The sequence below is a fragment of the Lissotriton vulgaris genome, chromosome 10, assembly GCF_964263255.1.
Source record: "Lissotriton vulgaris chromosome 10, aLisVul1.2, whole genome shotgun sequence".
NCBI classification, from domain to species: domain Eukaryota; kingdom Metazoa; phylum Chordata; class Amphibia; order Caudata; family Salamandridae; genus Lissotriton; species Lissotriton vulgaris.
In genome coordinates, this window is record NC_141698.1 from 56,242,969 (window position 1) to 56,266,391 (window position 23,423).

Consider the following 23,423-nt stretch of genomic DNA (forward strand, 5'->3'; position numbering starts at 1 on the left):
TTTGCCAAGACGAGAGGATAAGCAGTATTATGCCTCTTTGCCTGACTTTGAGTCTGTGCACTCTCTGAGTGTTTCGTGTGAGAGTGAATGGGCGCATGAGTTTCAAGAAGTTTTTTGTGACAAGTTGGGTAAACTCAAGGGTTTTCAGCACCAAATTGTTTTGAAAGAGGGGGTTAAAGCGGTTGCACACAAGGTTCGCAAAGTACCACTTAGCATGCGTAATGAGTTGAAGAATGAACTGGAGAGATTGCGTCCTTTGGGAGTGATTGAACCCATAGAGGGGTCAGAATGGTTGTCTCCCATAGTGTTAGCGCGTAAGGCCGATAAGTCTCTTAGGATGTGTGTAGACTTGCGCGACTTGAATGCTTGTATTTGGGTTGATCGACAACCATTACCTAACATTAATGAAATGCTATCTACATTGGAAGGTGCCAGGTATTTTACCACCCTGGATATTTTTTCGGCATACCATCAGGTTGTGTTAAGCAAGGATTCAAGGCACCTTACGTCTTTTGTGACTCCTGAGGGTGCCTTCCGTTATTTGAGGATGCCATTCGGACTGGCGTCTGCTTCCGCAGTTTTTCAACGCCTTATGGGCAATCTTTTTAAGGATACTACGGGAGTCGTCTTTTTTCAGGATGACATTCTCATTTATGGGAAGTCTGTGGATGAGCATAGTAGCAGAGTGAGAACGGTTTTGGAAATTCTAAGGAAGTTTGGTTTAACATTGAGGAAGGACAAATGCAAATTTCTCAGGGATGGTGTGGATTATTTGGGACATCACATCTCAGCTAAGGGGGTGGAACCCAAAATGAAATTGTTGGATGCCATTCAAAATGCACCAGAACCATCGAACAAGGATCAACTACGTTCCTTTTTGGGACTAGTTGAATATTATTCTAAGTTTGTTCGTAATTTTTCTGATAGGACTGTGTCTTTAAGGAATTTGTTGAAAAAGAATGTGAAGTATGATTGGTCACAGGAGTGTGCAAATGATTTTAAATTACTGAAGGATACAATTGTGCAGGCACGTCCTCTCAAGCTTTTTAATATCAATGAACAATGTATTGTGATTACTGATGCCAGCAATGTGGGTCTTGGGGCAGTTCTTTTGCAGAAGAGGCCTGATGGTAAGGAGGAAGTAATTGCTTTTTCTTCCAGAACCTTACGTGGAGCGGAAAGCACCTATTCTACCATTGAAAAGGAGGCGTTGGCTCTATGGTGGGGTGTGCAACATTTCAGGAATTTTCTTTGGGGGAATCATATTATACTCAAGACCGATCATAAGCCTCTTGTTGATCTCTTCACTACTAAAGGTGGTGGGAGGGCTTCTCCTCGCATTGCTAAATGGCAGTACAGGCTTAGTGAGTTTGATTATCATCTGGAATATGTGCCTGGGATTAGGAACAATGTGGCTGATTGTTTGTCCAGGTTGCCTCTTCCTCACAATGATCTGGAGCACAGTTGTGGGGATTTGGAAATGATATGTGCGGTTAGTCCTGTGTCAGAGGTTGGTATTACGCTATCGGAGGCTGATTGGAAGCTTGCTGTAACTGAGGATAAGGATTTGTGTTGTGTTATTGATTACTTGACTAATGGATGGCCCAATGACAAGTCTTTGCCTTCAGAATTGGTACCTTTCAGGAGGGTGTGCGATGAATTGTCTTTAATTGATGGTGTTTTACGTGGAGGTGGTTTATTGGTGGTTCCCAAAGCTCTTTGCAAAAAGGTTTTGGATTTGGCTCACGTGGGTCACCTGGGCATTCGTGCCATGAAAAGGAGGGTACGTGAAGACTTCTGGTGGCCTGGGGTGGATAGGGCGATCGAACACTGTGTTCGTGACTGTGGTGCTTGTGTTCTTAGTGATAAGTCTCAGGTTACTTGTCCCTCTCCTGTGACTCCTGTGCAGGTTGAGGAGTTGCCTTGGCATAAGTTGGCGTTTGATGTGGCTGGCCCGTTTTATAATCTTGGAACAACTCCAAAGTATGCGCTGGTTTTCATTGACTACATGTCAAAGTGGCCGGAAGTTAGGTTTGTTGAAGGTATCAATTCTGCCACTGTTATTAATTTCTTTAAAGATGTTTTCTTGCGTGAGGGTTTTCCAGAAGAGCTGGTGCCTGATAAAGGCACTCAGTTGGTGTCTATTGAAATACAAAGGTTTTTAAAGTCTCATGGCATCAAACACATTCTCACCTCTCTTTATCATCCTTCAAGCAATGGCTTGGTTGAGCGTTTGAACCGTGTGATTAAGGATCAATTGCAGTTGGCTAACATCAATGTTCTGGATTGGAAGAAGGTCATTTCCGACATGTTGTGGGCATTAAGAGTTACTCCTCATTCTAGCACGGGCGTGTCACCCTTTACTTTACTCAGGGGTAGAGTAGCCGGTTCGGAACTGAACAAAGATTGGATGTTGAGGAAAGATGTTGATGTGGTCAAGCTGGGTAGGGTGGCTGATGCTAGAGGTTTTACTCAAGCCAATTACGCTCAGGGTAGTTTTAGATCGTCTCCTGTGCGCTCGGGGGACTGGGTGAGAATCAGGAAACCTGTGCTTTTGCGTAAGGGTTTGGCTCGGTTTTCCCCTCTGTTCGGGTTAAGGAAGTTAAGGACCATGTGGTAGTTCTGGAGAATGGTAAAGTTTGGAACAAGTCTCGTGTTTCTGTTGTTCCTAAGCATAAAGTGGAGTATGTGAAGAGCAAATATGGTTTGGGGTCTCGAGTTTTGCCCACCTCTGACTCAGGCTTACTTCCTGCTAATACCGTTCCTCGGGTTGTGCCCGCTTCTAGCCCTGGTTCTGTTCCTAATGATGTTGTTCCTCGACGATGTTCCACCAGGTGCAAAGTTGTTCCTGTGAAGTTACGGGATTTTGTCACTTATTGAATGATTGCATTTTCATTTTCTTTTTGTTTTTTTTTAGGGATGGGGTGGGTTAGTTATTTTTTTTTTCCTCTGTTCATTGTTTGTTTATTGAGGGAAGGGGGACGTGTTAGGATGCTATTTACATGTTATTATGCTGTGTCTCTTTAATAGCCACGTGCTTTCTTCTCGAGCGATGTTGAGCTCGTAGAATTCCCGGAACTGCAGTTGCTGCCGGGAGAGCTGGACACTGGACGTGATTAAAAGGGAGATCATCTACATCACGGTTTATGTCTCTTCCTTTCAATGGACAAGCAAAAACAAACCTGACAATTGAAAAGATTTAAATTAAACTTGTTGCGGGCGGTGCAGTGGTACTTTACATTCATTAAGGATAAATTGTTAAGAATTATGTATTTTGAAGCCACGTCATGCAAAGTTGCGCTTGAGAGCAATGTGATGGGTTCAGAGCAATATAGGGAGGAGTTGAGCTAACAAACCAGCAGTCGACCCATAACAGGGCGAAAGAAATTAATCATTTGTGGGCAAAAGCAGGACCATCCTTTAGGGCTCTCCGGGAGAGCAGTTTAGGTGTACTATAGGATTTTTGTGAGCTAAGATTCCCAGGTAAAATCATGAAGGGAGCTTCCTGGAGGAACAAACAAAATTCACAACAAAACAGCTGCCTGGTACAGCTTCAGAGCTTCGTCCTCAGTATTACTTCCTTTTGCTAAAATGATCTTTCGTTCCATTAATTCAGTAGCTGCGCATAATACTCTGAGGGGCCTTTACTTGCATTGATTTTAAACTAACAAGCTCACGTGACTCAATCCCTTCTTACAAGCATTAAACAGCTTCAAGTCTCCCTGGAATCCTGTGTTTAACTACTGCAAGTGCTATTCTTGGTATATTTACATTGCTGCCAAGGGAGGCACACTTTCGTTGTTGCTTAATTAAATTAAGGCTAGGACCTGCAAACAAAAAACTGATGTTGGCCCTTTGAGGAAGTCACTGACAAATACTGTCAGTCATAGGAATCATTCAGAGCCGGGGTGTGCTGCAAGTGACAGAATTTGAAAGACTGGACAGTGAGCTAGTTGAACTGGATTAGGAAGTCCATCTGGGGCCTTCTTTGACCAACCTCTCAAGATTCTCGCTACAGGACAGTCCACCACCAAAAGCATAGTTCTAAAACAATGCAAATGAACTGCTCTGAAGCACATAATGACCCCTAGTCAGAAACATGGTGGTACAACCATAAATAGCTCTTAATCATGGTGGTACATTCCTAAATTGCTCTAACGCACAAACCAATAAATCTCCATAATGTAACCATACAGTGCTTTGACGTAGAGACTAGTACTACGCTGACGTTAAGCTTGGGGGTCAGCCCATTTCCAAGCCGCATTTATAACAAGACAAACCAAAATTATTCCAATGTAAATCTGGGCCATTCAAGGAGTGTCCTCAATAACAATCAATATTAAAAGGCAGAACTCTGAAGCAATTCTTTTATACACACACTGTTGGTGTAAGGAATCTCTATACAAAGGGCTAAAGCTTGCTTCAAAAAGACGATGGGAAGTTCAACGTGTCATGTTAAACCATCTAACTTTTAAAATATAATTTCTTGGTGTGGAAGGATACAAATCATTAAATCGAAAGGATAATAAAGTAGCTGTGCTCCAAGGAAGGGACAAACATAAAAGGAGGAAGGAAAGCCATTAAATAATGAGCAAGTTAAACTGACAAAGCCAACAAACAATGAACTGAACTGAAGTTCACTCTAAGTATTGGTATTGCACAAAAAAAGGTCCTAGACAACAGACAGGTAAAAGAAGTTATTGGGAGAGGCCTACAAATTAGGCAGACAGAGTAGATGTAGTAAAAGATCATATTGCGGTCAGTTAGTATACTACTGCACTCTGATTAAGAGCATTGCAGTAGGCATTCCCGCAAGTGAACCAGTACACCAGGCAAAATATTGAAACATGTGAAGACACCACTTCCAAGACAATAACAAATGGTCATTAAATGTAAGGTCAAGCAGCAAAGCAGACTTTTCCCCATAGCCATCCATATACATAATCTGCAAGAAAAAATCAGAACGTTTATCCCAGAATCAACACATAAGCACAGCTTAAACTTTTGGAAAGCACATTTTAATACAGGCACCCCTTTTCCTCCTCGCAAGCCTTGGGGTCCAAAACAAAATGTCAGATAACCAAATCTTCTACACTGTTGATTCTAGAATGAACCCCCTCTTAAAAGGTTGGTGGAACATAGGGGAGAGGATTATTGCATTTATAAAATTATGGAACTATTATTAATCACTTCAGAGAGCCTATACTGAAAATCTTTGAGAAATACCTATCTTTAGCAGACTACGTGATATTTAGAGTAACTGCTCAGACACGAGCAACTGATAACTTTGTAACCAATATCGCATTCATAGCAAAACTAAGGAGTACAATAAAACATATATAAATATAAAGAATTAAACTACACACATACACACACTGTATATACAGAGGTTTTGTGTAATATGGTATTTGTTACAGCTGTTGAGTGTGGGGAAGAGATAGGACTCCTTCAATCCTTTTGGATCAGATTAGGTCCTGTGCATTTGCAAATACTGGTTATGCTATGGCATTTTAAAGTATATAAGAGTGGAGAGGCGCACACAATGAAGTCAGTGATACAAGTAAGTCCATGAAATGCGTAGATCTTGTTCTTTTTTTTAAAGTATTCTTTATTTTCACATACAACGGCACAGCAAACGCGTTTCATTCCCATTCGTGCCTTGGGAATTTCATCAGGGCTGAAAAGTGCTTCACACTCAATTCCAAGTGGAATGGTGATTCGAGTCCCCCGGATTGGCTGGAAAATATCACTATGGAGAGTCAAGAAGTATATTGATTCCGGACCCCTTAGGGGAGCTCCAAGGCGGAGGGGGGATCGGTAAGCCCGGGAAGATAACCGCATTTCATGGACTTTCTTGTATCACTGACTTCATTGTATGCGCCTCTCCACTCTTATATACTATTGCTCAGATACACATCCTCGGCAGCGGATGGTGAGAGTAGCCGCACCACCAAATATCTCTGAAACAGACAAAGTTGATGTGCGAAACCCTGGTCAGCTGCTGTGTGCTTTTGTCTATGGCATTTTAAACAATTTTTTTTTTACTGGTTTAATCAAAACCAAAATGACACGAGTTCAATGTGTGTACTAAGATCAAAATCACATTGAAAGGGTCAGTGAGTAATAAAAGGGATGTTTCACTGTGTACAGTAATTGGTACATGCAATTTGTGAGGCAGCAAAGAGTTTTTTTCTAATATAAGGGTTGCTGTACTGTGGTAATAAACTCAACTTTGATATTTGCACTGTAGTAATACCTGTGATTATTTGTTCAGCTGCTCTAAATAAAGTGTTAGTGGGTCACAATTATTTTCAACACCGTTAAAAAAGAAAGAAAAAGAGACATTAAGATACATAGAAACACATCTATACAAAAACAAGCATTTTTCTCACATTTGCTAGAATTTAAGCTATTGGCATTTTAAAATGACAATGCCTTTTTTTTTGTTTTTAAAAGCAACACATTTAAAAGGCAGTGTCATTTCTAGTGGTAATAGCTCAAACTCTTGCAAATGCAAGACTGTTTTAATGGCGGTTTGCGCCCCTTTCTTTAGATGCTGCTCGCCGTAGTCAGGTTACAGAGAGCAGCGTCTAAAGAAAGGGTCGCAGCCAACATTAAAGTGAAAGCTTTGTATATGGCACTTTCACCCATAAGGAAAAAATAATTTAAGAAACTTTCTGTAGCGCTGCTGCTAAAGTGAAAGCAGACAGTGCTGTAAATTAAATAGATACATTACTAATAACAATATAAAAGAAGGTGGAGTGCTGCAATGTCATGGGAGGAATAGAGGTATATTAAGAAAATAGTGCTCCCCGACTACCTAAAGTAGACCATGTAACAAGACAAGTAAAAAGTCCAGTCTTTATGGGAGGTTACAAATGCAGAAAATGCGGTACCAAGGAGGGACTACTAAGCCTATTCACTAATACAAAAGCTACGACGTCGAAAGGACAGTAACAGGAGCCAACTGAAAAGATGAGCGGGAAATGGGTGGAGCTTCTATTCCATACCATAATACAGCATGGCTCACAGAGCAGCACATGCACTGCCCAGGCTCGACCTGAAAACTAATAAAAGGAAAAGTATAAATGGGCAAATAAACCTATTAAACTAAGATCAGCAACTCACTGACAGCATTACCACAACAACAGATGCAGTTACTTCTATCCTACAATCTGCTATGGATTAACAGCCACAGGACCATGAATTGAAAAACACACTATTCCAGGATTCTTCAATGACTAATAGAGCAAAAAGCCCAACTAGACAGACTCACAGCAAGGAAAGACATTTGTTCCTCCTTTCAACCGTTATATTTAGGGTCACCTTGGAAGTCCTTGTGCTTTTGATTCTTATATCTGAAATAAACAGAGCTATGGGCGAGTGTATTGCAGCAACGTTTTGCATATTCCTAATCTGTGCTTGCATCCTTATTCCTGCAAGGCAGCATAGATTATCAAGTTTACCATGTACCCCTTATTACAGTGGTTTTTTAACACATTTTTTTTTATCTGCCACAACATGAAATATGGGGCTTCAGAAAGATGAATAAGCAGTTTTGTGCAAATACACTATGAAAACGTGTTTGTGTTAAAAAAAAATCAGTGACAGTCAAACATTTGATTTATGTTCAACGATATAGACTGCAGTTGCTCATACATACTACTTTACCACAATCAGAAGAGGCTTTTCAATATTACAAAGGGAAAGTGAAATGAAGTATGGAACTAAAGCCTTTCGGGAAACGCCATGGTAAGAGAGCAGACGACAAATAACGATAAGGTGACCTTAGAAGCAGAAAGGAGGTGTGGGTTAAGGCAACCAATGTGATACGTTTAAAGATTTTTTTTTTTTAAACACAACAATCATCTCCAGCGAACGTGGCCTATATATCAATCGATCGCGTGCCTCTCCACCTCGGTCATTATGTTTCACCAGACGCAAGATCCTGCCACAATACTCTCAGGAACGCAAATAGCTGCATCAGAGGTTACTGCTGGAACTTGCAGATGGCTGTTCAGACTAGTTCCCAGACAAGCCCTATCATTAGGTCTGAAAACAATGACAGGTTATAAAGAAAGTACTTCTGGAACAGAGAGAAGAACGAAAAGGCTCTAGGGAGAGGTTTTAATAGTCAAGTCCAAGGGAACAAAATACATGCACAGAGAGAAATAGCAGTAAGAAAGATTGTAATGATCCAGTCATGACACCGCAAAACATACAGAGAATAAAGTGTTTCAGGGGCTGCTACAGTGTCTTGCAGTAGGGCAAGAAGGACAACACTATACACTCAGAACATTAAGCAGGTCATATTGTCAGGCCATAAATATAGAGTGTTCACACTAAAGAAAAGCTGATCCAAGGCAAGAGAGAGAGCTTCAAGACTGAACACCACGGTTATAAACAGCTAGCAAGAACCACAGAAAGGAGGCTAGTGAACATCCACAAATACTGTAGCGAGACAAGATATAAATAGCTCACTGACAATTCAAGACGGCTAACTGCAATACACTCCTCAATGCTGTGAAATGATGGATGAAGAAGTGGGTTATATCGTCCAGTAAAACAAGACTTTCCTGCAAAACCAGATGCAAATACACTGTAAGATGCTGTATCAGCACAATTAACAGCAACACACCCACTGTGATGATCCAGGACATAGAGATCACACTGACAATTCAAGACAGGCCACTGCAATACACTCCACATTACTGTGAAAGGATGACTGAAGAATAGAATTATATTGTCCAATCGAACAAGCCTTCCCTGCAAAACCAATATGCAAATACACTTTACGATGCTGAATCAGCAAAATTAACAGCAACACACATAGCCAGGCAAAGGATCAAGACCCAGCATTTATTAAATCAATATATACAGAAACCCCCAGGAAGAACTAATGAAAACTTGGTTCTCATCGGACCCTTATCTCAACGAAACCACGGGATCTCAGGAGAACAGCTTGAAACACACCTTAACACTTGTCTCCATGACCTACAGATTGGGACATTCAGAACTGGATGTGAGATCACAATGCAGGGGGTTAGAAATCTGCAATAATCTCCAACGTCAAGCCCCAACGGACCAATAGCAGACCAATTCTGCCTACAGTTTATAGTCCAACAGTCTGAATATCAGTGGGAAATATTTCACTGGTCTGGTGATTTGTCTCGTCAAAAGCTTTTCTGTGGTTGTTTTAATGCTTACAATTAGTGGGGGCTTCTGTTTCGTCGAATTGAATATCTGAAGGTACAGAACAGAATATTTCCTGGATTCAGATACTTTTCTCGTGTGATTCAGGTTCACTAATTTACATAGTGCTCCAATGAGACTGCCTAGGATACAGTTCCAAAGTACAACACTACAAAGTATTTCTATATAAAATAAATACATAAAACAAAAATGCACCGTAAGGTGGTGGAAAACAGTGCAACGATTTTAGCGATGCAAATAAAACAGAAAAGCAAAAATAGCACAATAAAGAGGCTGTGGCGGCCACACAGGAGACTATGGGCTGAAGTGGAGGGAGGATACTGATGGGCATACTGTAGCTGTCTCCCAGTAAGAGACTAGTTGGACTAATTCGACAACAGGATTACTGAAGTGCCTATGCTGTGTCTGTACTTACTTACGGGGATCGCACAGCGGCATCTTTGCATGGAAAGTTAAGTGGCAAGGTATTTAGACAGATAATCCTGAACACCCCAGCACAGGACCTTACAGAAATACAACCCAAGAACTGCTTAGCATCTGGACATTAAATTACTGGGTGTAACACCTTTCGAAAAGATTAAAATGGCAGATATCAGTTTTAAACGGGATAATATCAAGGAGAAACCACAACACCTGAGGAGAAAGTTCAGACTATTTCAGCCCACTGACCTCAAGACCTTTGGTGGGAATCATCCTGCCAACAGATATGTGGTACATGATTTGCTCCACATCTGCGGAGCAGACAATGGCATTTAGCATGAATAATGTCTTCCATTAATAGCCAGTATAGCAAGGGCCACTAGAATTATGGAATTCTGCAGCTATTGTGTTTTCCGCATAGTTATGGATTTGCCATCTAATCCACCATTTACTGCAGAATTTGTAGATCCCCCCCAAAAAAATTATATATATATATATATATCTCTCTTCTCGCTCAAACAGATCAAAAGTTACAAAACAAATAGTGCCACATGTTGTTCCGCAGAGTAGCAGGTGATTTGCTAGGTTAACTGTAAGCTTCAAATTGCGGATTGATTTATTCACGTGTTATACTGTACTAATGAGACAACTTCACTCAGACAGTATTAGTGGTTGTTTAAATAACAGTACGACATAATACTTAAACGGCTTGGGGCACAATAAGCATCAATTTCCTTTTTCTTGCAGCATAATTTTGTCAACCTTCCCCCATAATTTGATCCTTCACTGCTACATAACACCAATGGCCCCAAGTATAGGCAAGGCCACTTGTATTATTAGATTATGTTGCTGCGGCAGGTTACGCATGAATATGGATTCATCACATTTGCCACACAATTAAGGCTTCCGGTTTTACAGATAAATACAGACCGAAAACAATATTATTCCTGGCTGTATTTATTTTTAAAAGCAAAAAAATACTGAAAATTGTGCTTCTTTTGAGAGACTCTCCATGCTTTCTTTCATGAATTCCAGACAACATCTGAGCAGATATACAGCATGGAGAGTTAAAAAGCAGGATGAGAGTTCCTTAACCCCTTCCAGGCTGATGACGAACCCCAGCCGTCATTGCACTACGGTGCTCGTGTGCTGATGACGGCTGGGGTTCGTCACGGCCCGCCCCTGTTCGTGCTGTTTACAGCACACCAGGGGAATCGTGGCCGCGTCGAAGGGGTTAAATACAGGCATATGCTAACATATTTTATTGTATAACATTAATATGTACCTGGGAGTGTAGTCTTGTAATACGTGGCTGCTTAATTTGCGAAAACATGACAGACATCCATGTCCGAGTGCACGTCCAAGAGTTTTAAAAAACGTGTAAATATACCATTTTACTGCTCCATTTATTCTCAAAACACAAAATACATATTGATAAACACAAATGATGGCCAAAAAATAAATATGGATAAATACAAATTGAAATATTTAACTAAATGATTCCATAAAACCAGGAGCCCTATACATAATCCACTGATCTGCTATATAAGCTGCGGATTTTAACAAATAAATGTTTGTCTCAAATGGATCAAAAGTTATTAAAACACAGCAACACAATACTGCCCATTGGAAGACCCTTCACAAAGTGACAAGGCACCTTTATATTGCTTATTACTGTATTTGGGTGTTAAACCTGTAATAATGAGGTGAAACCTTTAGCTACACAATGTTAACGTGTACAAAAAAACTAATTTAAAAAAAAGAGACAAACTGATGAAGTAATACTATCACAAAATGTGTTCCATTAAGTCACATGCATTGCTTTCTATTGCTGTATTACTCAGTCAACCCTGCCGCATACTTTATTTGGTCCTTCTCTGCTTCCAAATTCCAGTCCACGCTCCCCCTCCAAGTATAGGTTACACCTGAAAATGGTCTAATGGGCTCTTCTTCTGAAGCCGGCAGCGTTGTGAACCCCTGAATATTGCACCAAGTAAAGCTGCTAAAGTCTAGCTTTTGGTAATACCAGCGGAAGTCAATGACTAACTCAATCTGGAATTTATAAGGCGGTCAATAGATATCCAGTGAAGGCTAAAGGAACGAACTCGAGTATTTTAACAACACAGATGGCACATTATGCTGTTCACTACAAGGTCAACCAGAAGGTCTATCGAATTAGTATTGTCTATGTAAACAAATTGTGAAGAACGAAAATGTCCAAAATAGATGTCCCATGTAGAAGATAGCAAATGTTTACTGATGTTTATCTTGGTGATGTGTAAAACCACTGACGCCATAAGATCTCTCTCTCTCAGGGGGGTCTAAGCCAGGGAACCGAAAGAGGCCATTAATAACTTACATGATGCCAAGGAAGGAAGCCAATTCTCAATAGAACATGCCTGCATTTGAAAGGTTTGTGTGTCATGTGGGCCCCAGCCAAGGTAGGGGTGTATTCTCAAAACCTTCATTACCAACCAGGACGTTGTGAGTCACTGACCATACAAGAGGAAGCATAATCATCTCCAAAAGGGAGTCCGTACCTCATGGGGCACAAAGCTGGGAACAAAACCACTATAGCTACCTCTGTCTTGTGAGGCCACACAGCAGAAAGCACACACATCTCCGCAGGCTGTCTGTGCCTCTTACTCATGACGAGCTGAGCTCGTCATGAACAATGGGAATCCAGAAAAGTCAGCATCCAGGAGAATTAGCTGTAGCATTCAAGGTGTTAACCTCTTGCATGCTCATGACGATTTCAGCTCGTCATGAGCTTCAGTGCTCCTGTGCTTGTGACGAGCTGAGCTCGTCATGGCCTTTAGAAAGCTTACATGCTGGCCTAATTCCCCTGCTGTGCGAACGTTCTAAAGAAACGGTTGTGGCCGTGACAAGCTCAGCTCGTCATGAGCATGGGGGCGCTGTGCGCCCCCCGCCCCCAGCACAGCAGGGGAATGTGCGCAGCAGGTAAGGGGTAAGGACCGAAAAACAATTGGGAGTAACAGAATTAGATAATCATAATACATCTATGAAACTGAGTTCTAAGAACTAGCCCACCTCCATTACCACAGGACGGGTGCCCATTAAAGTAGCAAAGAACAGAGAAATTAACCTACCACCAAAAGTTGCCTCAACCTCATGGTGTCCATTTAGAGGGAGCCCATCACATCAAGACTGTCTCAGAGAGCAAATCCTAGACCAGGGGTCCCAAACTTTTTCTGTAATAAGAGCTACTTATTTCCAATGATAATCACCATGAGCTACTAATACTAGCGTTGTAACAATGACCGTAACAGTTAGGAATACATTAGTGGCACCTTATACAAGATTACCATTAGCAAACACCTCGGTACATTAGGCTGAGTGGCCAGCAGTAAGATAAAAAATGTTTTGTCAATATGGAAAGCCTCTCCGTGGGTAATATATAATAGCTATAGCTGCAATGGCTCGGTCGCCAAGGTAATAATCAGTAATAATTCTCCCCTATGGCTCATGAATCATCACTCAATTATCTGCTTTAAAAATATTTTGGAAATTCCACCATTTTTCTCCAAACATTAGCTTACAAGTTCTGAAAAGAGACTCCTATTCATCTCAAATACATGCTTATAATATTTGATATACATATTAATTCAATCAATCAAAAACTCATAAATTATTATACTGAGCTACGCACAGGAGGCCTATTTTTAGACAGTTGGGGAGCTACTAACAGCTCGCGTGCTACTTGTTGGAAAAGCCGGTCCTGAGCCTTAACCCAAAGCCAAACAGTGCTTGTGCCTCATGAACACCATAGCAGTAAGCATACTTATTTTGCCAGCACAATGTATCTATACTGTCACTGTATTAAAGGACAAACACTGTACTCATAGCCATAACCAGTTTGAGTCCCTTAGGCTAGTGCAAGAGGAAGCTTGGGCCTCATGAGGCTGCATTACACAAAGCACACCTCCATTTCAACATTGCAGTCCTTACTGCACAACAAAAATAAAATGAATTTCTGTATCCCCCAAATTCCAAACACCTCCCTCATCAGATTACCCGAAATTGAACAACCAGACTGCCATGTTCCACGTAAAACTCTCATAGGCCAAGAATAATTCAAGATTGGAAGTAAACCAATCTTTTTTTCCTGGCCAACAGTTTGCGGGTTTCAAGCTCAAAGTTATCATGGAGATCTGCGCAGACATAAATAATTAACTAACTAATCAGTTACCTAATGCATCAAAGATATAAAACAATCACCAAATACAAATAGGACAAAACAGAGACTTGACGGCAATACTTGCATGCATTTACATTCTTACTGAGTTCTGCGTGTAACCCTTCAACATATATGCTCATGTAAGACAAAAAAGTATAGCACTCTACACACTCACAGAAAGATACTTATGCTTTCATAAAGACCTCTGTGTGTCTATCTATTTATTCGCTTTCACCTATGCGGACGACACTCAGTTGGTGGTCTCCCTCAGTCAGCAAGATAAATGCCTGCCTGCCTGCCTTAACTTCATGCCTGGTGAAGCTATATGAATGGATGGGTAAATCATTTCTAAAATTGAATGGAGCAAAAACAGAACTTATGCTCCTGGACCACTCTGCTCCGGCGAACATAGATCTTTTGTGGCCCAGCTGCTTAGGCTCCCCTCCAGTCCCGAAGAAACAAATTAAGAGACTGGGAGTCTGGCTCGACTGCAATTTGGATTTCAAAATACAGGCTTGCAAAGTCGCAGCAACGTGCTATGGACTACTAAGGACGTTAAGGAAGATTCTCCCTCTTGATGCCAGACGTATTCTGGTCCAGGCACTTATATTATCTCGCCTTGACTATGCAAATGCAGTCTATCTGGGTGCACCATTAGGAACCACTAAGATGCTGCAAATTGTTCAGAATTGTGCAGCTCGTCTTTTAACGAATACGTCCAAACGCATTTCTGCAGACCTGCTCTTGGTCAGCTGTATTGGCTCCCTATTCAGGAAATGATTATGTTTAAGGCTATGTGCACAGTCCATAAATCTATTTCAGGAAAGGGATCTCCACTGCTTCAGTCAATACTGCAATTATACTGCCCCAACAGAATTTTGAGATCCAATAACAAACGACTGCTTGTAGTTCCTGTGATCAAGCGGTCACGAACTGGGGACCGACGGTTCTCCTATATTGCAGCTAAGTTCTGGTTCAGGAAGCAGCTTAAAACTTTACTTTTCCCCCCTTCTGCTTAAAATCTTCCTCTTTATATGATCAAGTTGAGGTGGGCAAGGTGTCATGATAAGCGCTGGATGCCCTTGGGTAGCCATGTGCTATATAAATGTCGCTTTATTCATTCATTTTGCATTTACTGTTGCTCTATCCTATAGCGCAAACTTGTCACCATTGTTAGAGCAATTCACAACAGAACCCACTTAGAAACATGAATATTAAACAAAAATGAATGAAAGAATAAAACAGATGAATATGCAAATCATATTTAGGTTCAGAACAAAACCATAGGTTGCCGAGTGAAAACAAAGTCACCAACTGCCTTTCAGACACCATCAAAATGTCTGTGAAACAGAAGGAGTCTAGGTTATTTTTTGAAAGTTACAAGGCATTTGCAAGGTACAAAAATTTGCAGATTCCCATAGCAATGCCAGAGAAAGATTTTGTATATAACGTCCTTGGTTGGCTGTAGGCAAATTTGACAGCGTGAAGTACTAATTTGTAGAGGAGACTTTGCAGAGCTTCTTTGACAGCCAGATGAAGCTTACATGTAGCCAGTCAACTGGGAGAGATTATTTGACTGTAGAAGACTCATGGTTGAATGACCAAAATCTTAGTGTTCTGAGCAACAGCGAAATTTCTAGAGTAAAGCTCTAACTTTATCAATTTATAGTTAAATATAAGTCACATAAATATTTAAGTGTGTAAACATTAAATTAAGACTCGGAAAAGTAAGAAATATGTCTCAGGTATTTTTAAGACAGTTCAACTGCCGTAAATATTACATAATATGGACAACTGACAACACAGCGAGGTTGTCAATAGGCATAGGAACCTACAAAAGAGGATGGATGCCCATTGCAATTGTAATCAATCAATCAATCAGTGACACTTATAAAGCGCGCTACATACCCGTGGGGTCTCAAGGCGCTGGGGGGGGGGGGAGCCGCTACTGCTCGAACAGCCAGGTCTTCAGCTTCTTCCTGAAGGAGAGGTGGTCTTGGGTCAGGCGCAGGTCGGTCGGGAGGGAGTTCCAGGTCTTGGCGGCCAGGTGGGAGAAGGACCTTCCTCCTGTAGTCGCTCTTCGGATGCGGGGGACGGCGGCGAGGGCGTGGTTGGCTGATCGGAGGTGGCGTTTGGGAGCGTAGAAGTTGACTCGGCTGTTGAAGTAGCTCGGGCCTTGGTCGTGTAGGGCTTTGTGTGCGTGGGTGAGGAGGCGGAAGGTGATTCTTTTGTTGACGGGGAGCCAGTGAAGGTCTCGCAGATGTCCGGAGATGTGGCTGATTCGTGGGATGTCGAGGATGAGTCTGGCTGAGGCGTTCTGGATCCGCTGGAGTCTCTTCTGGAGCTTGGCGGTGGTCCCGGCGTAGAGGGCGTTGCCGTAGTCCAGTCGGCTGGTGACGAGGGCCTGGGTGACGGTCTTCCTGGTCTCGGTGGGGATCCACCAGAAGATCTTCCGTAGCATGCGTAGGATGTTGAAGCATGCCGAGGAGACGTTGTTGACTTGCCTGGTCATGGAGAGGGAGGAGTCCAGGATGAAGCCCAGGTTGCGTGCATGGTCTGTCGGTTTGGGTGCGGTGCCCAGGGCGGGAGGCCACCAGGAGTCGTCCCAGGCGGAGGGAGAGGAGCCCAGGATGAGGACCTCCGTCTTGTCCGAGTTCAGTTTCAGGCGGCTGGTCGTCATCCACTCGGCTACCTCTTTCATCCCTTCGTGCAGGTTGGCTCTGGCGGCGGCGGGGTCGTTGGTCAGGGAGAGGATCAGCTGGGTGTCGTCGGCGTAGGAGATTATGCTGAGGTTGTGTTTGCGTACGATGGCCGCGAGGGGGCTCATGTAGACGTTGAAGAGGGTGGGGCTCAGAGATGATCCTTGGGGGACGCCGCAGATGACTTCGGTGGCCTCTGACTTGTACGGTGGTAGGCGGACTCTCTGTGTTCTCCCGTCGAGGAAGGAGGTGATCCACTCCAGCGCCTTGTCCTGGATTCCGACGTTGCTGAGGCGCCGTACTAGGGTGCGGTGGCAGACCGTGTCGAATGCCGCGGAGAGGTCTAGGAGGATGAGGGCCGCTGTTTCTCCATTGTCCATCAGGGCTCGGATGTCGTCGGTGGCGGCGAGGAGGGCGGTCTCGGTGCTGTGGTTGGCTCGGAAGCCGGACTGTGAGGGGTCGAGGGATCCGTTCGTCTCGAGGAAAGCGGCCAACTGCTTGTTGACGGTCTTCTCGATGACTTTGGCTGGAAACGGGAGGAGCGAGATGGGGCGGTAATTCTTGAGGTCGGTGGGGTCCGCTGTTGGTTTCTTGAGTAGGGCGCTGAGTTCGGCGTGTTTCCAGCTCTCGGGGAAGATGGTGGTGTCGAGGGATGTGTTGATGATGTCTCGCAGGTGGGGTGCGATGACAGCGTCGGCTTTGTTGAAGACGTGGTGAGGGCAGGGGTCGGTCGGTGATCCGGAGTGGATGGAGTTCATCGTGCGGATGGTGTCTTCGGTGCTGATCGGGGTCCAGGCGTGGAGGGTGGTGGTGGGGGGTGGTTGTTCGGTCATGGTGTGCGTTGGTTGGTTGTTGAAGCTGTTGTGTATGTCCGCGATCTTGTTGTGGAAGTATGAAGCCAGGGAGTTGCAGAGGTCTTGCGATGGGGTGATGTCGTTGTTTCCTGCGCTGGGGTTGGAAAGCTCTTTGACGATGTTGAAGAGTTCCTTGCAGTTGTGTGCGTTGTTGTCCAACCGGTCCTTGAATGCTGTTTTCTTGGCGGCGCGGATCAGCTGGTGGTGTTTCCGGGTGGCAAGTTTGAAGGAGGTCCTGTTGTCCGGTGTCGGTTCCCTTCTCCAGACTTTCTCGAGGGCTCGGCAGTTCTTCTTGGAGCTCTTGAGTTCGTCGGTGAACCATGGGGCTTTCTTGCTGCCGGGTCTGCTGGGCGGGGTCCTCAGTGGGGCGAGTTCGTCCGCGCAGTTGCTGATCCACTTCGTGAGGTTGTCGGCGGCCTGGCTGGGGTTCGCTGAGCTGGCAGGAGGGTGCTGGCTCAGGGAGGTGGCGAGCTGGTCTGCTGTGATCTTGTTCCAGCTTCTGCGGGCGGTCTGTTGCTGGTGGTGGTGGGTCGTTGTTTTCTTGAAGGTGAAGTGGACGCAGCTGTGGTCCGTCCATTGAAGCTCTGTGGTGTGGCTGAAGTTGATGTCCTTGCTGGATGAGAAGACAGCGTCGAGTGTGTGTCCGGCGAGGTGGGTGGGGGTGGACACCAGTTGCTTGAGTCCCAGGTTGGTGAGGTTGTCGAGCAGGGTGCTGGTGTTGCGGTCGTTGTTGTTCTCCAGATGGAAGTTGAGGTCTCCCAGGAGGATGTAGTCAGCGGAGGGGAGGGCATGTGGGCTGACGAAGTCGGCGATGTCCTCGCTGAATTGTGTGCGTGGTCCAGGGGGTCGGTAGATCAGGGTGCCTCTGAGGGTGGTGTTCGGGTTGGTGTGGATCTGGAAATGCAGGTGTTCGGCGGTGGTCAGGGAGTTGTCGGTGCTGGTCGTGAGACGGATGGTGCTCCTGTGGATGATGGCGATGCCTCCTCCCATCTGGTTGGCGTTTCGGTCCCTCCGGACGATCTTGTAGCCCTCTGGGATAGCGATGGCGATGTCGGGAGCTGAAGAGGCGTTCATCCAGGTCTCCGTGAGGAAGGCAACGTCTGGAGCTGTGGTGTCGAGGAGGTTCCAGAGTTCGATGGCATGTCTGTGGATGGAGCGGGTGTTGAGCAGGATGCACTTGAGGTGGGTACTGCTGGTGTTCGGCTTGGTGGGTGCTGGTGCGGGGCAGGTCCGGATGCAGGTGAACTTGCAGGCGTGGCAGCTGAAGGGTCCGTGGGTACGTCGTGGAGAGGCTTGATGGCATTCTGGGAGTCGGCCGGTGTTGAGAGCGGTGAGGGTGGCGGCGGAGTACGTCAGGCGGGTCGGTCGGGGTCTTCGTGGGCCAGGGGTCCTGGCGCTGGTCGCGATCCGGTCGCGGACGGGCGCAGACGGGCTTACCTTTGGCGCGCCTTCGGCGCACAATCGGCGCGCCCGCTGCGCGTCCGCACGGTCGCCATTTAAGGCGAAGTGCGCGGGTGGGCGGAGCAGCTGGGAGGCGGGAGCGGGGAGGGAACAGAAGAGAAAAAGGGGCGGGGCCAATGTCGGTGGCGGGAAGCGAGAGCGGAGGGCGGCGAGGTAGGCGGCCAATCAGGAAGGAAACTGGACACGGCACAGGGGATACAAAGAAATTAACAGGCACAAATTTAGGGCAAAACAAATAAAAACAGCAAAATACGCGAGCAGACGGCAGAAACAGACAAGCACAAATTACGGGCAAAACAAGGAAAAACAGCAAAATACGCGAGCAGACGGCAGAAACAGACAAGCACAAATTACGGGCAAAACAAGGAAAAACAGCAAAATACGCGAGCAGACGGCAGAAACAGACAAGCACAAATTTAGGGCAAAACAACTGGGAAACCAGAGGGGAGCGACCACGGCGTCAGCGAGGCCGGCGGCGAGGCAGAAGGCAGGCAGAGGGGAACACACGCAGCAGCTGGTGGCCGTGCGGCGCGGGGGTGTCCCACAAGTGTAAGACTCCCAATAATGCAAAAACTAAATCAAAAGGACGGGCGCATTCTGAGACAGACAGGAACATTTAACTAACAACCACAACACACCGAAGCATAGAAGTGGAAAACGGGAAGGGTCAGGAGGATGCAGAAAAGTGACAGCGAGCGGAAGGAAGCGGGGAGGCACACCAGCTTGGCGAAGGGTCAAAGGAGACAAGCAAACCAGATCGTCGCAAAGTGAGGTGGAGGTGTCCACGGCGATGGGCAAACCATATCAGCGCAAACAACATGACTGGCTGGAAGATTAATGGCTGGGTAACGAGTGATATATGGCCACTGGCTATGTACTAAACTTCATCAACAGTGTAGAAGAGGATATGTTGACACAGTGAGCCACGCACATGGCTAGTTGCTGTCCCGCCCCTTCGGTCCCCTCTCCTCCTCACCTTGAACTCGCGGCTGTGCTGCGGGGTGTATTCCAGGGTCCAGAGGCTGCGCAGGAGGCTGGCCAGCTGCTCGGTGACCTCGGGCCCGCGCCCACCGGTGCTGCCCCGGTACTGGTCCAGAGACTCGGAGCCATCGAGCCCGTCCAGGCCCTCCAATCGCACTTCAGAGCTCTCCAGCCCCCTCGGCCCCCGGAACTGTTCCAGCGCCAGGTACTCCGCGAAAAGGTCGGTGTTGCTCAGGCACTGCAGCACGGCGTTCATGAAGCAGGTGTTTCCATGGTTCTTCAGACCGGACAGCCCCGGGGTCCGAGGGGGGTCAAGGATGCGCGGGGAGCCCGGCTCGGGGGTGAGCCGGGGGGATGGCGGTCCTGGAGGAGTGGGTGGCGGAGGGCCGGGAGGGGGCTCGGAGCTCAGCCGGGAAAGGGTGGTGAGGGTGCGCAAGACGCGGCCCATGAGCGAGGCAGAGCCGCGGGGCCGGGGCGGGAAGAGCCTCCGCCGCAGTGACTTCTTCTCCTTCGGGCCCGGGGGGGCGGCGGGGCAGACCTCTGCCATGACAGCCCCAGCGCCGCGGCACTTCCTGTCACCACCGGAAGTAGGCATCGATATAGAAAGAGGACACGCCTTGAGTGAAGCCATGTACAATGAGGCAAGAGAAGGCAGGAGGCAGAGAAATAGAAAGAGGACTAGATCTATCCTAGAGCCTGCCCAAACACTGTGATGGCCCATGTGGAGACGTGATTTAGGCAAGCAGCCTGGGTGTAATGAACAGAAAATAGTCCATTTGATGTTGGTAACTTCAAGTATGTTTATTTTGAAATTAAGTTACAAGTAAGAAAGTATATAAATCACAAGCCCCACCAGGAGCAGCCTGTAGGCTCAGCCAAAGGACCAACTGACTCAAACCAACTATCAACATTCTACATTGCACACATCCTGGCTGAGCAGCATACTACACTGGGCAATAAGACACGGATATTGCAATGCAGTTGGCGCCAAAATCCGAACTGTCCTATTTTCATTTCTTTATAGCCGGGCTTGTGGATGTGCCCAGCCATCAGGTTTTGTAGGGATTAGCAGGGCATCACGCAGAGCTGAGTGGCTCACTACAGCCTAAATAACAGTTTTGTTGTTGCAAATTTATATAGCACAAACTCTACCCGAGCACCAGTTACGTTACAAAACAACACATTCTGGTTTTTTTGGGAGGAACGGGGAGATTAAGTGATTTGCCCAGGATCACAGAATGCTGAGCCAACTCCGAGGTTCGAACCTGGGTCTCCAGATTCAAAGTCCAACCTCTCCCATTCAGTGTTCGTACAAGAGTGTCGCTTTTCAATCCACAGCACACACACACATGCTTGATGACAATATTTTAAAGCAAGCAAGTGGGAAATAAAAAAGAGTTGGGAGAATTCGAATGAAGCAGATGCTATCTGCCTGAATCGGACTATTGGCATGTATGGTGACAGACCATCAGCATTTAATTTTTGGTATTTTAATAACATAGCACGAACAAAAACCGACTTCTAAACTCATTTTTCAATGTGCATTATGGAAAACTGCAGAAAATTGAATGTCGGGACCTATCACACCCTCTAATATCACCCTCCAAAAATTAAGGGCAAAGCGTTCTGCCTCAGGATATAGATTTCAAAGCTCAAGCTGCCTTGTTTCCAGAAGAACTTAATTCGGTAATCTGATTCGAGTTTCTAGCTGCAGGAATCGGTAGGCGGAAGACTAGCCTTGAAATCTGTAGTCTCCCGCCTCAAATGGAAGGGTTGGCTTGTAGGACGCAAAGTCTTTCAGTCTTTGGCTGGGAGCAGGGTTGGGCCGCATGTCATACTTCTGACTCCGTGTTACAGCAGCAGTTGGCGCAGACTCTTCAGCTACTTCCATCACTGGTGTCCTGGGAAGAGGTATCCTGGGGGTTTATTTATTTATAAAGTTTTATATAAATGATGCAATGGCGGGGTCCCTTGCTGGGGTGCATGGCACTGCATTGTAACCTGTTCTCCACCTTTATGACTCACCCAGGTGCCTAGTTCACTTTCTCAGCTCCTCCTATCATGCAACATCAACCTGACCTCTATCTTCTTGAAACATGACACATTTCGAGCCACAGTTTCAGTGGTTCGGCTAGCTGACTCTAAGGTGCCATTAATGCTGTTACTGTCCGCAGTCCACATTCATATGTGGTGCGAAATTTCCATCCTGGGTGTCAGTATCGTATAAGGACATGGTAACCTGACTGTATGTTAGACATCTTGTCTCTCTGGCGCCAACTGGCCTAATTGTTGGTTATTCGCCTTTTGTGTTGGCTACCATCATGGTAAAAAAACTTGGCTTGCCACGATGGGCTCATTGGGATGGTATTCTGGCGTGAGCGTCCAGCATCATTGCCAATGAAAAGCGCTTTGTAGTTCAGTGGGGGGTGTTCCTATATGCTTGCGGGAATCACAAAGGATAGCCTCAGGATTCAACCCTTCATTAATCGTGATGCAGGTAGCCTTATTAAGGGTTCGGGTTGCAACCTGGCCAGTTTCCTACCTACACCACCGGTATTTTGATATCCCGGTGGTACAAAAATAAGTAAAATCACCTAAAACCTGTATTTTTAACATTTATCTGTAAATACTTTAGACAGCAAATTAAATAGAAATCACTTTTAAATGTGTTCTAGAGCTGTGTTAATGATCCATGACTATTTGTTAAAGTAAACAAAGACAGAAAAGTCATGTTACAAATGAATACGTACAATATTTATAAAGTCTTATTTAGTAACACTCCAGCAGACTCGTAAAACAAAAAGAAAGGGCTGGTATATTTCTCTTTGAACAGTGGCAATTCCATTATGTATTCAAGAAGGATTCTTCATCACTAGTTACTTGTAGCCATTGGGGTGTGATTTTCCTGTGACTAAACCCCAGGTGCTTGAAAAAGTCCTAGAATTCTCCCGCTTGGAAAGGGAAGGGGAACATCCTTTATGGCGAAACTTTAACAACGCGGTACTGTTACCACGCTACTTTTACAACGCAAGTCGTTACAACGACTTGCGCTGGGGGGCGCTCCAGGATAGTAAATAGTTTAATTTACTATCCAACTCCTTCCCTAGAGTCCACGGGGACTGGAGTTGGAATAGTAAATAAAACTATTTACTATCCAGCGCCCCCCAACGCAAGTCGTTGTTGTCAGGTTTTTCTGTTGCGCCTACCTGAATATTAGACTATTGGACTACGTTTCCCATGAGCCTAGGGGGTATGACTACAACTCTCATGATCCTACAGGACAGCCGTATATAGCTCGGCTTGACCGTAGGGAAGGCGTACCTGATTCTGAATGTAGGAGCAGGAGCGGCTGCTCTCACCTTTTGAACTGTTCCTGTGTCTTGCCTTGCTGCAGGAAGACCCGCGTCCTGAGAGAGGCGTTTGGTTCTGGTACTGTTCGCTGCGCCGTTGTTTGCTCAGAGCGGGTAGCTCTGGTAACGGCCGCAGTTCCTGGTTACTTTCTTTTTTCCTTCGTGTGCTTTGGATCAGCATTCTTAACGGAGCTCATTCGGGGTACGAGTGACTCTGTGTTTCCTTTTGTGTATTTGTTTTGACAAC

The 23,423-nt window shown here is 45.3% G+C and overlaps 1 protein-coding gene across 1 annotated transcript in view; it reads right to left on the minus strand.

The window, feature by feature from the left end:
- USP31 (ubiquitin specific peptidase 31) overlaps positions 1-20,394 on the minus strand; it is a 194,813-nt gene extending 174,419 nt beyond the window's left edge. The window contains exon 1 of the mRNA XM_086940436.1: positions 19,822-20,394. Within this exon, the coding sequence (XP_086796562.1) occupies positions 19,822-20,373 (552 nt within the window). The 5' untranslated portion in view covers positions 20,374-20,394. The remainder of the gene's footprint in view (positions 1-19,821) is intronic.
- Positions 20,395-23,423: the final 3,029 nt, after the last annotated feature.